The sequence below is a fragment of the Calypte anna genome, chromosome 2 (genome assembly GCF_003957555.1).
Source record: "Calypte anna isolate BGI_N300 chromosome 2, bCalAnn1_v1.p, whole genome shotgun sequence".
Lineage (NCBI taxonomy): Eukaryota > Metazoa > Chordata > Aves > Apodiformes > Trochilidae > Calypte > Calypte anna.
In genome coordinates, this window is record NC_044245.1 from 77,200,354 (window position 1) to 77,212,700 (window position 12,347).

Here is a 12,347-nt window from a genome sequence, read left to right on the forward strand (position 1 = left end):
ATCTTAGCTAGGTTTTGTTGGAGTATTTTGAGTGGACTGCAGGAAGCTTCCTTGACCAGACACAGGATTTAAAAAGAGAAAGTTATACATCAGCTAGGGTTGAAAGGAGAAGGGGAAAAATGAAGTAATACAAAATAAAAGTCAAGCTGCCCTAGGAACGCACTGTAGATGTCTCCACGTAGTTTAAACTCAACAGGATACTGGTGGCGGATTTGTGCGTGAAAGAGAAAAAAGCCCCAAGGCAATCTGCCAAAATCTCAAAGTCAGACTTAAGTGCTGGCTGCAATGCATACCCCAAGGTGCTCTGGCTGCCACACTTCAGCATGTTAATCATGTGCCTTCAAATTAGAGACAAAAAAAAGCAGGAAGAGCAAGTTAGTAATAATAGCCTAGTGATCTATGTTTTCAGCAGAGGCAGAAATCGCATCTAATGTTAGGAGTTGCTTTTGTGTCTGTATACATATCCATGTTTGTATGTATACATACACAGAGAAGTAGATAATTCTGGTTTGTTTTTTTTTTTTAATGTGCAGAAGATATTCGAACAGTTGATTATTTCAGAGCAGTGCAGCACCGGAGAGCCAGAAGTTAGTACGGAGAATGATGGTAACACGCAGAAAGGCAGCATGGGAAGGTTACAGAAGAGCTTGCAGGACAGATGTGCTCCGCTCTTACCCCATTACTCTGGGTGGAGTGAACTGACTGCTCGCTGGTCGAGGAGCATGTGCTCATGCGGTCTGTGTCCTTGCTGTGAGAAGAGTGGCGGTGGACCTGCCGCTGGAGGGAGTCATTGTCCCCAGGGAAAGTGAAGGAGCCAGGGCGGCTGGCGGGGGATGCTGGGATGGAGCTCCAAAAGGAGCCCTTCTGCAGGGGGCTGCTGGGTGGAAAAGCTTCTTTGCCAAAAGGAGAAGGGAAAGTCGTGGAGAGAGGAGAGTTCAATGGTGAGATGGCTCCCGGCCTTGGCTTCCCAAGCGTCAGAGATCCTATGCTGTTCCTCGAGCGACCGTCCTCTGAGCTCCCACGTGAGTCTTTCTGGGCTCCATCAGTTGAGCCAGAAATGCTTCCAGCTGTCTTCCTGGGACTTTCAATAACTTTCATCTTGGGAATCTGCTCAGCTTCTCTCTGAGAACCATCCAGTTCTGCATTGGGAGGGTGCCTGTCTGGCTGGCTCAGGCCACTTTCTAAGGAGGTGTTGTAGTGTGGCAGGGAGAGATTGTGAATGGACGTACCTGACATCTTGTCTGCCTCTGCTTGGGCCGAGGCTGCAGAGGAGACCAGGACTGGGGAATGGTGTCTGACAGGCTGGGGGATCCGGGATGGCCGGCTACGGCTGGAGCTGGGGATGCCACTACAGCTGCTGGGGCCGCTGCTGTTACCGCTGCTGCTCCCGCTGCCGCCTCCACCACTGCTGTGGTTCCTCTGGTACTCGATGGGGGACGTCAAGGCTGTAACGGGGGTGGGAGGGGGTGTGATCAGGGAAAGGAGGGCAAGGAGGGAACAGGAACAGTTTAAAACAGACATGTTTACTAGCACAAGGGGAGTACTGTTCAAACAAGATAAATTGCCTTAGCAGTGCTGGTCATGCCATAGACCTCAAATCACTTTTCTACATCCCACCTGCTATATGTACCTCTACTGAAAAATCTGAAACCCAGGAGAAATGTTTTCCTCTAGAATCACATGGTCATTTAGCAGCCAAACCAGAAAAAAACAGGTGTCAATCTGAATTCTCAACTTCTTTTTCCATCCTTTACAACATTTCAGAAAAACCCCAGCAAACCTAGATGGAACCAATGGAAATGAAAATACAGCAAGAATCTTCTAGTGTCACAGCAGACATCACCGTCTTCTACTTTTCTCCTGCAGAACTTGAATGTTTTTGCCACAGTAAGATGTGAAAACACCAGCAACAGGAGTAACACAAGCAAAACATATTCCAAATAAATCCTTAGAATTCCATTGGGGTTTAGTCTTTAAAGGCATGCATTTGCTTAAAAGGGGTACACAAGCTCTCCACCTCAACTGATGGTACCAATCTTGATTCACTCCTGCTAAACATTTGGAAAATTTCACCGAGAACACCACGTCAGTTCAGACTACCACTCTTATAATAAATGCTAGCATCTGTTCTGAAGCAGAACTGCAGCACATATCCCCCAACTGTTCTATATTAGCTCAGGGAAAAGGCAACTTGCAAAACCTTTCAAAGCCAAGGAAACACAGATGAGAGGGAATACATTTTTCTATTATGATCACCCAGTGAGAGGAAATAATTTACCATTTAAAAAGTTGCGCTGGTTTTCCAAAATTTGGTTAATTTCATGGATCCACAACTGGCGGACTCCTGGACTGGCAGAATGCAAAATAAAGGTCTCCGTGACATCGCCCGTCCTTGATGTTAGTGCAAATTTACATGGATCGCTGTCCACATTTTCCTCCAGGGAAAGGCAACTCACCTTCATGGAAAAAAAAGGGAGAATTTACTTCATCTAATTTATGAGAAACATGCCTCTAAACCATCTTTATTAGAAGATCAAAGTGTGACCTTCAGATGATTAACATCCTTTCTTTTCATAAAATAGTACTATGAAATGAAGGTTTATGGTAAACTAACAATTAGTGTACAGCTTATCCAGTGTACCTGTACAATCTCCCACTGGTCAGTACGGCCCGATGTTCTCCATCGGCTCTCACTCTTGCTTCTTCTTAATTAAAATGCTGAACCTGCTATGGTTCAGAGCTATGGAGCTCTACCACTGGCCCACACTGAAAACCTCTGCTGCAGACACAGCAATGCTTTGGAACAGGGTGCTCAAATGGCAAGCAGAGCACTGAGTTGAATTAAGGGAAGCAGGGTCCACCCAAAACGCTTCACAAGAAGGGCTGGGGGGCACTAATATCAACAGGTTTTGTTTCAGTGAAGGCTTGAATTGGAAGCAAACGCTTTGTTGTTTGAGGAATCTGACTGGAGAAGAGCTAAGATGTCTAAGGTAGCACTACTTACAGATGTTACCTACACATTTGGACTGGTTTCAGCTGAAACTCTAAAGAAGGGACACAAAGGCATGATCTTAATATACAATACCTTTGCAGTGTGGTATAAATGCAGCACAGGCCTGAAGAATAAACTCTTTGTGAATGTTTGTCCAGCTTTGTACAAGAACACCCATTTTGGCATGCTTTGTGAGGGAAGAATGAGAGCACTGAGATCTAAAGATTTCCATTTATCATCAGAGTGAGCACAAATTTGGTAGGAAGCAATCTGAGGAAATGGCTGGCACCCCACTGGGCTGTACCACTGCTCATCTACATGTCACTAGTGACTCCACGCTGAAACAGAAACTGTTACCTTAGCAGAGTTTATGCAGGGCACACAAAGACTCACACACAACAGTTACCTTGATGCTGTTTTTAAACAAGAATCCGGGCATGGAGAAACCTTTCTTTTTATCTAGCAGCTCACTGAAAATAACAATCTGCTCAAACAGGAAAACCCGTCTCTCCTTGCAGCGCGGCAGAAGTCCTGTGTCCTGGTCTGTAACCAAGAATGTGTCTTGGAGCAGGAGCTTACCCTGGGCTACAATTTTACCCTAAACACAGAGGCAAGCAGAAATCCATTTAGTGCAGTTCTTAATTTCTTTCTCCAATCATCTTTTTTGAGCAGATGCTTATGTCAAAATAGTTTTGTGTCTTTGCTGATTTCTGACAGTTGCTGACCACTAGGTATTAATTGATCCTTTTACACACAAGACTTTCTTGTGTCCTTTCTCAAAAAACAAATTAAAAAAAAAAAGTCAATCCACCCTTCTCAATTCATACTGCAGTTTGAGGCTTGTAACACTTAGGCTTTTCATCTCTCTTTTCTCAGTTGCTCCCACAGTAACTCAAACTATTCCAGTGCCTTCCAGGATGTCGAAAAGGGGAAGAATTCAAATTCATACCTGCATCACAGAGCAGAAAGGGCTTTGCAAGCAGACTGTGTGGCTATGATGTGGCTGATGCATACTGCTTTACCAGCCAATTTCCATCTCTTCTAGACTTCGCTAAACAAGAAGGGTTACAGTTGCCTCTGGTACTTTACTGACCTCAGCAACTCCTCCTTTGTCTCCACTGCTCAAGTCAGGTCTGCTCACCTGCTAATAACTGATTACTTCACTACTTTGCAAGTCATTAGTCAGTACAAGAAGTGTAATAACACCACAGCTTCCTAGGTTTTGCAGAGGGACTCACCTCGCATGACTGACACAACAGGTAAAGTTTCTCAGGACAAAGTCCTTGGCTAAGACTTGACTTTTTAATTCACTGCTTTTTGCATCAGCTGACTAGATAGTGAGGGAGCACCCTACCCCATTTCTCCCCACAGCACTAATGGTTAATTTGTAGAGAACCTGACCAAAACTCTAAGCAAAATCCCAGCCAACTTACATCAAATCCTTGCAGGCGGCCAACATTCATCATGTCATTACACCGTTTTGGTACTATACACATGACCTCTACAGCTCTCTGTTCAAGAAAAATAAAAAGTCAAAGCTTTATTTTCCAAATGAGCCAGCAGAATAGACCCTTGTTTCATTTGCTATGATTGCTTTAGAACACAAATGTGAAAAGTAAACACTTATCATAATTGCATTCTGAAAAAGATGACAGAAGGAAGGAGACTGTCAAAACAAGCAAAGTTCAGAGTAAAGAATGTTCAAATCACTAAGAGAGAATGTCTCAAGTACCTCTAGTTCTGTTGTGTCAAGGTTAGCTTTTTTAGAATATTTGAGGAAGTCCTAAAAAAGGAAAAAAACAATACTGTGAGTTCTCATTTGTCAGCAAAGGCAAACCTTAGAAAACCTTAATTTGATATCCTTTTGCCAAAGAAAGACTGCAGAAGATACATAGAAAAATTCTCTTTTTAAAGCTTCTTGCTACAGTGCTTCCCCCTCTTTAAGACTTATTCACTATTTTGATTTACATCATACAAGAACATGTATTAAGGCAATGACCACTATGATACACATGGGATTGCTCTTTAGGAAACATGTGATATTAAATTGTTTGCAGATGTAGATGGAAAAGTTGGGTTCAGTCCCAGCAACATACCACATTCACATCTGAAACTGGTTGGAAGATATCTCTTCCCTTCCTATAACATTGGTAAAAATTCTAAACATTTCCCTGTCACTGACTTGAGTTCCTCTGATCTTTAACTATAAAAAGAGAGAGTAAAATTCTGCCTAAGCCATTTACTGCAATTTTTATAACTCCTTGAATATACTCAGAAATAATATTACATTGCTTACAAATTTGAGTTGTTTGGGAGGAGGGCACAAGAGCATCAGCAATGTTTTCAAAAGAAAATGTGTCCGTTAGCACCTATATTAAATTATCCATCTCAACATTACTTTACCTTTAGTAACAGCTGGTATTTCATAATTCTCTGGACAGGTTTTATTAGCAAGTCTGTGAGCTGCAGTCTGTGGCCCAGGCGCTGCTTTAGATCCTAAGGGTCATAAACCAATAGAAACTACTTCGTTTCATTGAGTTAGAAACACAGTAGGACCAATTACTATAAATGGCTATCAAACCAGAAATTGGCAAAAGTCAAGTGTAGAAAATAACGTTAAATTAGCAACAGCTAGAGTTTCTTACCCATATCAGCTTACCCCCTGCCCTCCAAGAACCTTCCATGTATTTTTTTTTTTAAGATTGTATAATGAAATGTATTTTTCCATCACAAGTTGTACATAGTCTATTTTTGACAGTGATCTTTGCTCATCCAAAACTGCCACTTCATATATAAAATGCACTATTAACTTCATGGGCTAGGTACTAGTAAGTGTGAGACTCTAATGATTACTTAGTATCTTAAATGTAGACTTTAGTTTTCATCCCCTAGAGATTAATACATCTCTAGAAGCCTGTATCAGACTTGAGAAATTGGAACAGAAATGGAAAGAAATACTTTACAACAATAACAATTATTTGTGCTGTTTTGTTTTTTTTGTTTGTTTGTTTCTCTGTTTTGGTCAACAGATCTGACAAGGCATCACTGCACACACCATTCATCTTCCATATAACTTTCTTCAAAAACTTACCTCAAAAAATGTATCAATGTATTCCGAGACAATGTGCTCAGACTTTGGTTTGTTTTGGCAGTAAACTATGTACATGTGCAACCTTCTCTCCTAGAAGAACAAAGATACAGAATGATAGATAGATAGATCACCATCAACAAAAAAACATCCCAGATTGAAATGGAGTATTATTTTAAGAAGCACAGCTGTTCAAAAGTGTAAACTTAAAAAGGTCCTTTTGAGGAAAATAAACAGCTATATATGCAGAAATTACAGATCTGATGACAGAATATAATGACGATTTTAGAAAGGCAACACAAGTAAAAAAAAAATGCCACAGTTACAAATACTCCTGAACAACAGGTGCTTAGAGATGATTGCTCAGCAGATCCTGCAATAAAATAAAGTGTGAAAACGGTTTTATTTCTTCTAGCAATAGCAATGGATAGAGTTTTTGTAATATTTTTTTAAAACTGATATTAATAATATGTTTATTATTCTAATATATTAGTGACCTCCTTTTGTTCAGCTGTACAGAGTAGTTAGAAGCCTTTCAAATCTTCTATTTAGTATTAGCTGTCCTACTGGAGTTTCTGTAGGGAAGTCAGTGATGTAACCTGGAAATGGTGACTGTAGGCTAGAAATGGTAGTGATAATGTCAAATCTCATTGTCTGAGATGTATTTTGTGCATGTGTTTTTAAAACCAAGGCAACGAAGAAGGAGATAGAAAGGGTAGCTTCAGCCTTTCAGATTCATTCTTGATTACAACCTTGCTGGAGAAGAAACAGACATACCACGTGTGCCTCACTACCTACTTCAAATTCTTACTTATTTCGCTAGGATGTTTGCTGTTAGCTTTGCTGCTCAGAGACTTATGGAGTACTGACCAGTGAAAGGAAATAGAAAGAAAGAAAAAAAAAAAAAAAAAAAAAGAAGAAATAAGGTGGAGACTGAAAAGGACAGAAATGACACAGACTCTCCCCCTCCACTCTGCTCTTCTGAGACTTCACCTGGAGTCACCAACACAAGAAGGACAAAGAGCTCTGGAGCACCTCCCCTATGGAGACAGGCTGAGGAAATTGGGGTTGTTCAGCCTGTGGGGGGGCCTACAAGAAAGCTGGAGCAGGGCTTTTTACAGTAGTGTGTAGTGACAGGAAAAGGGGAAATGGTTTAAAACTCGAAGAGATTTAGGTTAGACATTAGGAAGAAGTTCTTTCCTGTGAAGGTGGTGAGACACTGGCACAGGTTGCCCAAGGAAGTTGTGGCTGCCCCCTCCCTGGAAGTGTTCAAGGCCAGGCTGGATGGGGCTTTGAGCAACCTGGTCTGGTGTGAGGTGTTCCTGCCCATGCAGGGGGGTTAGAACTAGATGATCTTTAAGGTCCCTTCTAACCCTAGCCTCTCTCTGATTCTATTCTATGATTAAAAGCAAGACTGGAACTGTCCTGTTCTAGCTGGCAGGCTTTTGCTAGAGGATGTTGTAATAGCATCACTGCTTTCCTTTCCATCTGGAGGTGTAAGGGTGACTTTCAAAGACAACTCAGTTACAAATATACCAGTGGAAAGTAAAACAGCAATTAGAAACTGGGAGCCACTTTCTCCAGGTCCCTCATTTTACCAATGCCAGAATTCTCCCCTCTCTCCATTCATTTTTTAAAATAAATAATCCCTCAGAAATGAAACAGCTCATTCCTCATCATTAGTCCAAGAATAACTTATGGCTTCCAGTGCTACTGTTTCATTAATGTTGGGCTCTCTGCTCTTCTGTTACCCTGGTATTGACTTCAAACCAGGGAGGAAAAAGCTGAAACCCATTAAATCTGCTTTAATCCACTCTTCAGTTGCTGCACTCTTGTGCAAACATTCCTATTTAGCAGGCAAGTTTCCCTTCTGCTGTCTCACATGATCTGGAGTACCCTGAGACCTTATCTCAGATATTAAATTGTATTTCTACACAGAGGACACCAAGATGACTAATTCATGGCTGTCTGATATGCTCTAAATTTTGCTATCTAATTTCTAAGTAAGTAGTTAAGTTGATTTCCTTCCGAAGTGTTAAAATACCCCCACGTAGCAGACAGTCATCCTTTTTCATAAAAGGGGAAAAACAGGGACTTGTACAAAGATATAAAGGGTACTAAGTTGGACTAAAATTAACCATCATGAATTTCTGAACCCCTAACTTTCCTCCCCAAGTGAAGAGGGACCAATCTCAGCCATTACTCCGATTCTCAGAAAGGGAAAGAATACAAAAATAGAATGCACTGAAACTGGAAAGATGAATGAGACTCTTTCCTATTTTTGTTTTCTATCTTCTATGGTACTGCATGGATACCTAGGACTAGAAGGCAGGTGTCATATGAAATCAAAATTCCCTTGCAGAGAACTGAATTGAGAAATGGCATTCTCATTTGTATTTTCTCTCTACAGAAAGACATTGAGGACAAAACTGAGGGTGTTTACTTAAGTCAATTTATAAGCTCTTCTAAGCTATCACTCCATCTCTTACAGGAAGAATATTTTACAGTGCTTTCTTAACTGTATTGTACCATAGATAAATCCTTAATAATCAAACATGTCAGTCAGTAGTAGCAATAGGGCTTTGACAAGAAATACATTTGCACTTACATGCTTAACAAACAGGGATCCCAGCTTTTCTGGATCTTCAAGGCACTTTTCCAACTCTCCTAAAAAGAAGCTGGACATAAACAGAATAAGTACTTTTTTCTGACAGTAGACACTATAGCAACAGGTGACCGCAAAGCAGTCTTACTGCAAGGACCACTTTGTGTCTCATATCAGCAGCTTTGGATATGAATGTATGTCCAAAATGACAATGTTAACAGTGTAACGTTCTATATAGATTTCTAAAGACACACTGAATCCATGCCAAGATGAAAAAATGCTGGTGTTCATTAATAAAATTCTTTAATTTTATATATTGTTTGAAACTTTTCTCCTTCCTAGTCTGAATGCCTGAGGTGCTCATATTGCCATTCTAACCCCTAGCAAATTCTTTTGACTATGTTCTCACTGAAAATACTTTTGAAACCAAAGCCTCAGACAATGTACAAACCTCTGTACATAATACTATACATACTATAGATTACCAGTTGAAACATCTTCTATATATATGCATCCTTGTTTAAAGCAAAAATCTTCACACAAACATTTGTTAAGATGAACCCACTGTATCTACAACCCAAGTACAAGATCAATTGTATTACCTTTTAACTGAACACTGGAGGAAAAAAAAAATTCTTAGTATAGTATTATTTAGGTATAATTGTTTAGCAGATGGTTTTAAAGTTAATACATACTCTCTGTGCCAGTCATAAATCTGGTGAATGTTTCCAAATACAATCTTGTCTTTGCCTTTCATGTCATCCGGTACACCATCTTCCTTCATAAGTGCCATATAACCCTACGACAGTCCAAGGAAATTCAATGTGAATATTTTAACTTTAAAAAAAGGAAACTGTCTTTTAATCTCCCTTTTCTCAGAAGCTTTGCAAATCAACCATGACAACAGCTTGCCTGGGACACAAAACCAAACCAAACCAAAAACCTGCTCTGTAGCATAAAGAAAGCCAGAAAATACCACAAATTTGCTTGAAGTTGTCTATACAACTCCTCCCAGTGCTGGAAAGACAAATTCACTCTAGTTAACTTAGCCTCTGTGAACACCCTCAAAGCACAGAGGAAACTTCCACAAGCCCTTCTCCTTAGTCTCTGAAGCAGCTGTAATGCTTTGCCAGGTAGAGCTCTTACCAAGAACAAATCAAAGCCACTGAACTGGCTTCTGCACTCCTTTGCTCAGTGTTTCTTCTTTCAGTCATTCACAGAACACCTTAACCAAAGTGTGCTGAGGAAGAAAGCAGCTGCAGTGCATACACACTGCACGGACTACTACTTGTGGTATGAACAAACAAAATGCCACAAAAATCAGACATCAGCAATCAAAACTTCTATTAGAGGCATACTGGCAGCAATAAAAATCCTGTTACATTTCCTCATAGTCTCATCTTCTCCTTTCTAGGCTATCTATATACTTGTCTCACTCTGCACTTCAATCACATAGTTAGAGTTGTGAGTGGTTTTAGATTTTGTAGTATTCATACAACTATATTCCTTCTGTTTTTGTTTCCTAATACTTCTACTCATAATCAGCCAGAGATGCTTTTGGTTTGCAAAGTTTATGTTTTGATGCCTAGCATTTTCTGGGTGTCTAGGAATACTTTTATTAGTTACAAATTTCGTTTGTTCATATCCTTCTAGTGTACCCTTTACACATGGTAAAACCAGAATGCCAATCAATGCCAATCAATGCCAATCTTTCTTTCTTTCCTGCTTTCTTTTTTCCTTCTTTCCTTCTTTCTTTCCTTCTTTCTTTCCTTCTCTCCCTTCTTTAAAAAAGAGTTTAAGAACTGAACCTTGTTAGGCTGAAAGACACTGTCATGTTCATTCTCTCTATTCTTCCAAATACATTTTGTTGGTAGATGAAGACTGGAGGGAGACGTGTCTTATTATTTTACAGAGGGGGAACTAGGAAGTCTAAGGAAAGCCTAGCAGTAGGAGAAGAAGCAAGTCTTTCAAATGAAGGATAGCTCCTCTACCTGTTGAGTTACGCTTTTTCAAATTTAGTTGTGCTAAATAAAAACATTTAGTCTTAAGATACTCTTAGACCAGAGACAGTGATCTTAAAACACACAATCCTCAGAAAAACAGTAAAATGCATGCAATACCAGGAAGGAAACAAGAAATGAGATCTGATGCAATATTTCTGATACATTAAAAGCCCGGGAAAACTCAGAATATAAAAACATTCACATTTTCAGTTTCTTCCCATGTTTTGTTTTTACAAGCTATACAGCTGGTCAGTATCACATTGGAGGGGGGGAGGGGGAAAGAAAGAAAATAAAAAAAAATCAAGGGAGTGAGTGAAAACCATCATACCTCAACTACATAGCCCAGATCTCGTACATAATCTCGCTCTGTCTCCACTAATTCCTGTAAGACATAGCTACAATAGAAAGAAAATAGTGAACACACATGCCATTAAAAAAATGAAACAGACTTTTAAAGAGCATTAATGGCATACAGCTTTTCACACATTTGCAGTCACATATGCTATGTAAGTAGAACTGAAACAGAAGAATTAGTGCACATTCTTTCTAAGCAAGATGCTGCTTTGACTTTGGTACCTGAGCAGGCTTACTTCTGTTTATCCGAAGTCAGATGTTTTCTTTTATGTGTCATTAAAATTAAACATTTAACTACTGTTTAAAATAAAATGCTATTATGTCTTTGGTCTGGAGACTCGTACATGTAGGAACTGTTACTTCTACCTACAGATTTAAATAATTTTGAAACCAGGCAGGCTTTTGCTCTACCATGGTAAAATCTTACTATTACATAAAGAAATTAGGAGCATGGTGGAACAGACCAAGGGGAGTGACCACTTCTTTGCAATCTCATCACCCTCTAAACATTTAAAGATCAGGACCTTCTTGTATAGCTGAGATTGACATGTGACAGAAGCCAGAAATTAAAAAAAATCACAGGACATTTGAATTACAACTGTTTCAGAAAAGTTTGTTCTTTGCATCATGTTGACTGCATGTTTTACACCTGATGTTTCTGCTGCCAGTTCAAAATGGCAATTTAAAACATATTTCCTGTATCTCTTAAAAACACTGTCAAAAAAGGAGTGAAAAATGTGGTCTTACTGTCGTCTTTTTAGGGAGCTGGATTTCCTTTCTTCCATCTCATCTATGGGTGATGAGGAGGAGAGAAGGGAGTTATCTGAAGGGTTGAAGGATGGACTGCTGCTGTCACCTTGATCTACCAGCAAGGAACTTGGACGGTCCTCCAGGGCCTGAGAAGGTGTTGAAGACAAGATGGCAACAATTAATTTTTTCCCCTTTATTCACAAGATCCATTTACCTGAAGCTGCATAGGGGAAGCTACGGGAGATCAAATACTGCAATATATCTCAGCAAAGGTAGTTTTAAGCTTCCAGGAAACCAGTAAACAACTTAGCTTCCCAAGACAGATAACCTAACCTTACAGAAGCACATTTGGGATACGTCAGTCTTTCCTTCACAGGAAAAGGAAGGAGTTCAGCTGGTTTAAGAAGCAAGAGATAAAAATCAGCCTATCCTCCTCAGTATGTAAGTACTTCTATGGTTAAAGCTACACAGATGTGTGCTCATTGCTGGGGATTAAACTGTATTTGTCATACTGAAGTTCTGGCATATGCAAGTTACTTTCAATAATAAATAAGG

At 39.9% G+C, this 12,347-nt stretch overlaps 1 protein-coding gene across 1 annotated transcript in view; it reads right to left on the bottom strand.

Annotated features, from left to right (window-relative positions):
- Nucleotides 1–12,347, bottom strand: part of TRIO (trio Rho guanine nucleotide exchange factor) — a 247,646-nt gene that overhangs the window by 14,154 nt on the left and 221,145 nt on the right. The window contains exons 38-48 of the mRNA XM_030446293.1: nt 11,790–11,938; nt 11,017–11,083; nt 9,381–9,484; nt 8,689–8,758; nt 6,084–6,173; nt 5,396–5,488; nt 4,725–4,775; nt 4,426–4,503; nt 3,399–3,590; nt 2,279–2,456; nt 676–1,445 (exon numbers count right to left, since the gene is read on the bottom strand). Of these exons, the coding sequence (XP_030302153.1) occupies nt 676–1,445; nt 2,279–2,456; nt 3,399–3,590; nt 4,426–4,503; nt 4,725–4,775; nt 5,396–5,488; nt 6,084–6,173; nt 8,689–8,758; nt 9,381–9,484; nt 11,017–11,083; nt 11,790–11,938 (1,842 nt within the window). The remainder of the gene's footprint in view (nt 1–675; nt 1,446–2,278; nt 2,457–3,398; nt 3,591–4,425; nt 4,504–4,724; nt 4,776–5,395; nt 5,489–6,083; nt 6,174–8,688; nt 8,759–9,380; nt 9,485–11,016; nt 11,084–11,789; nt 11,939–12,347) is intronic.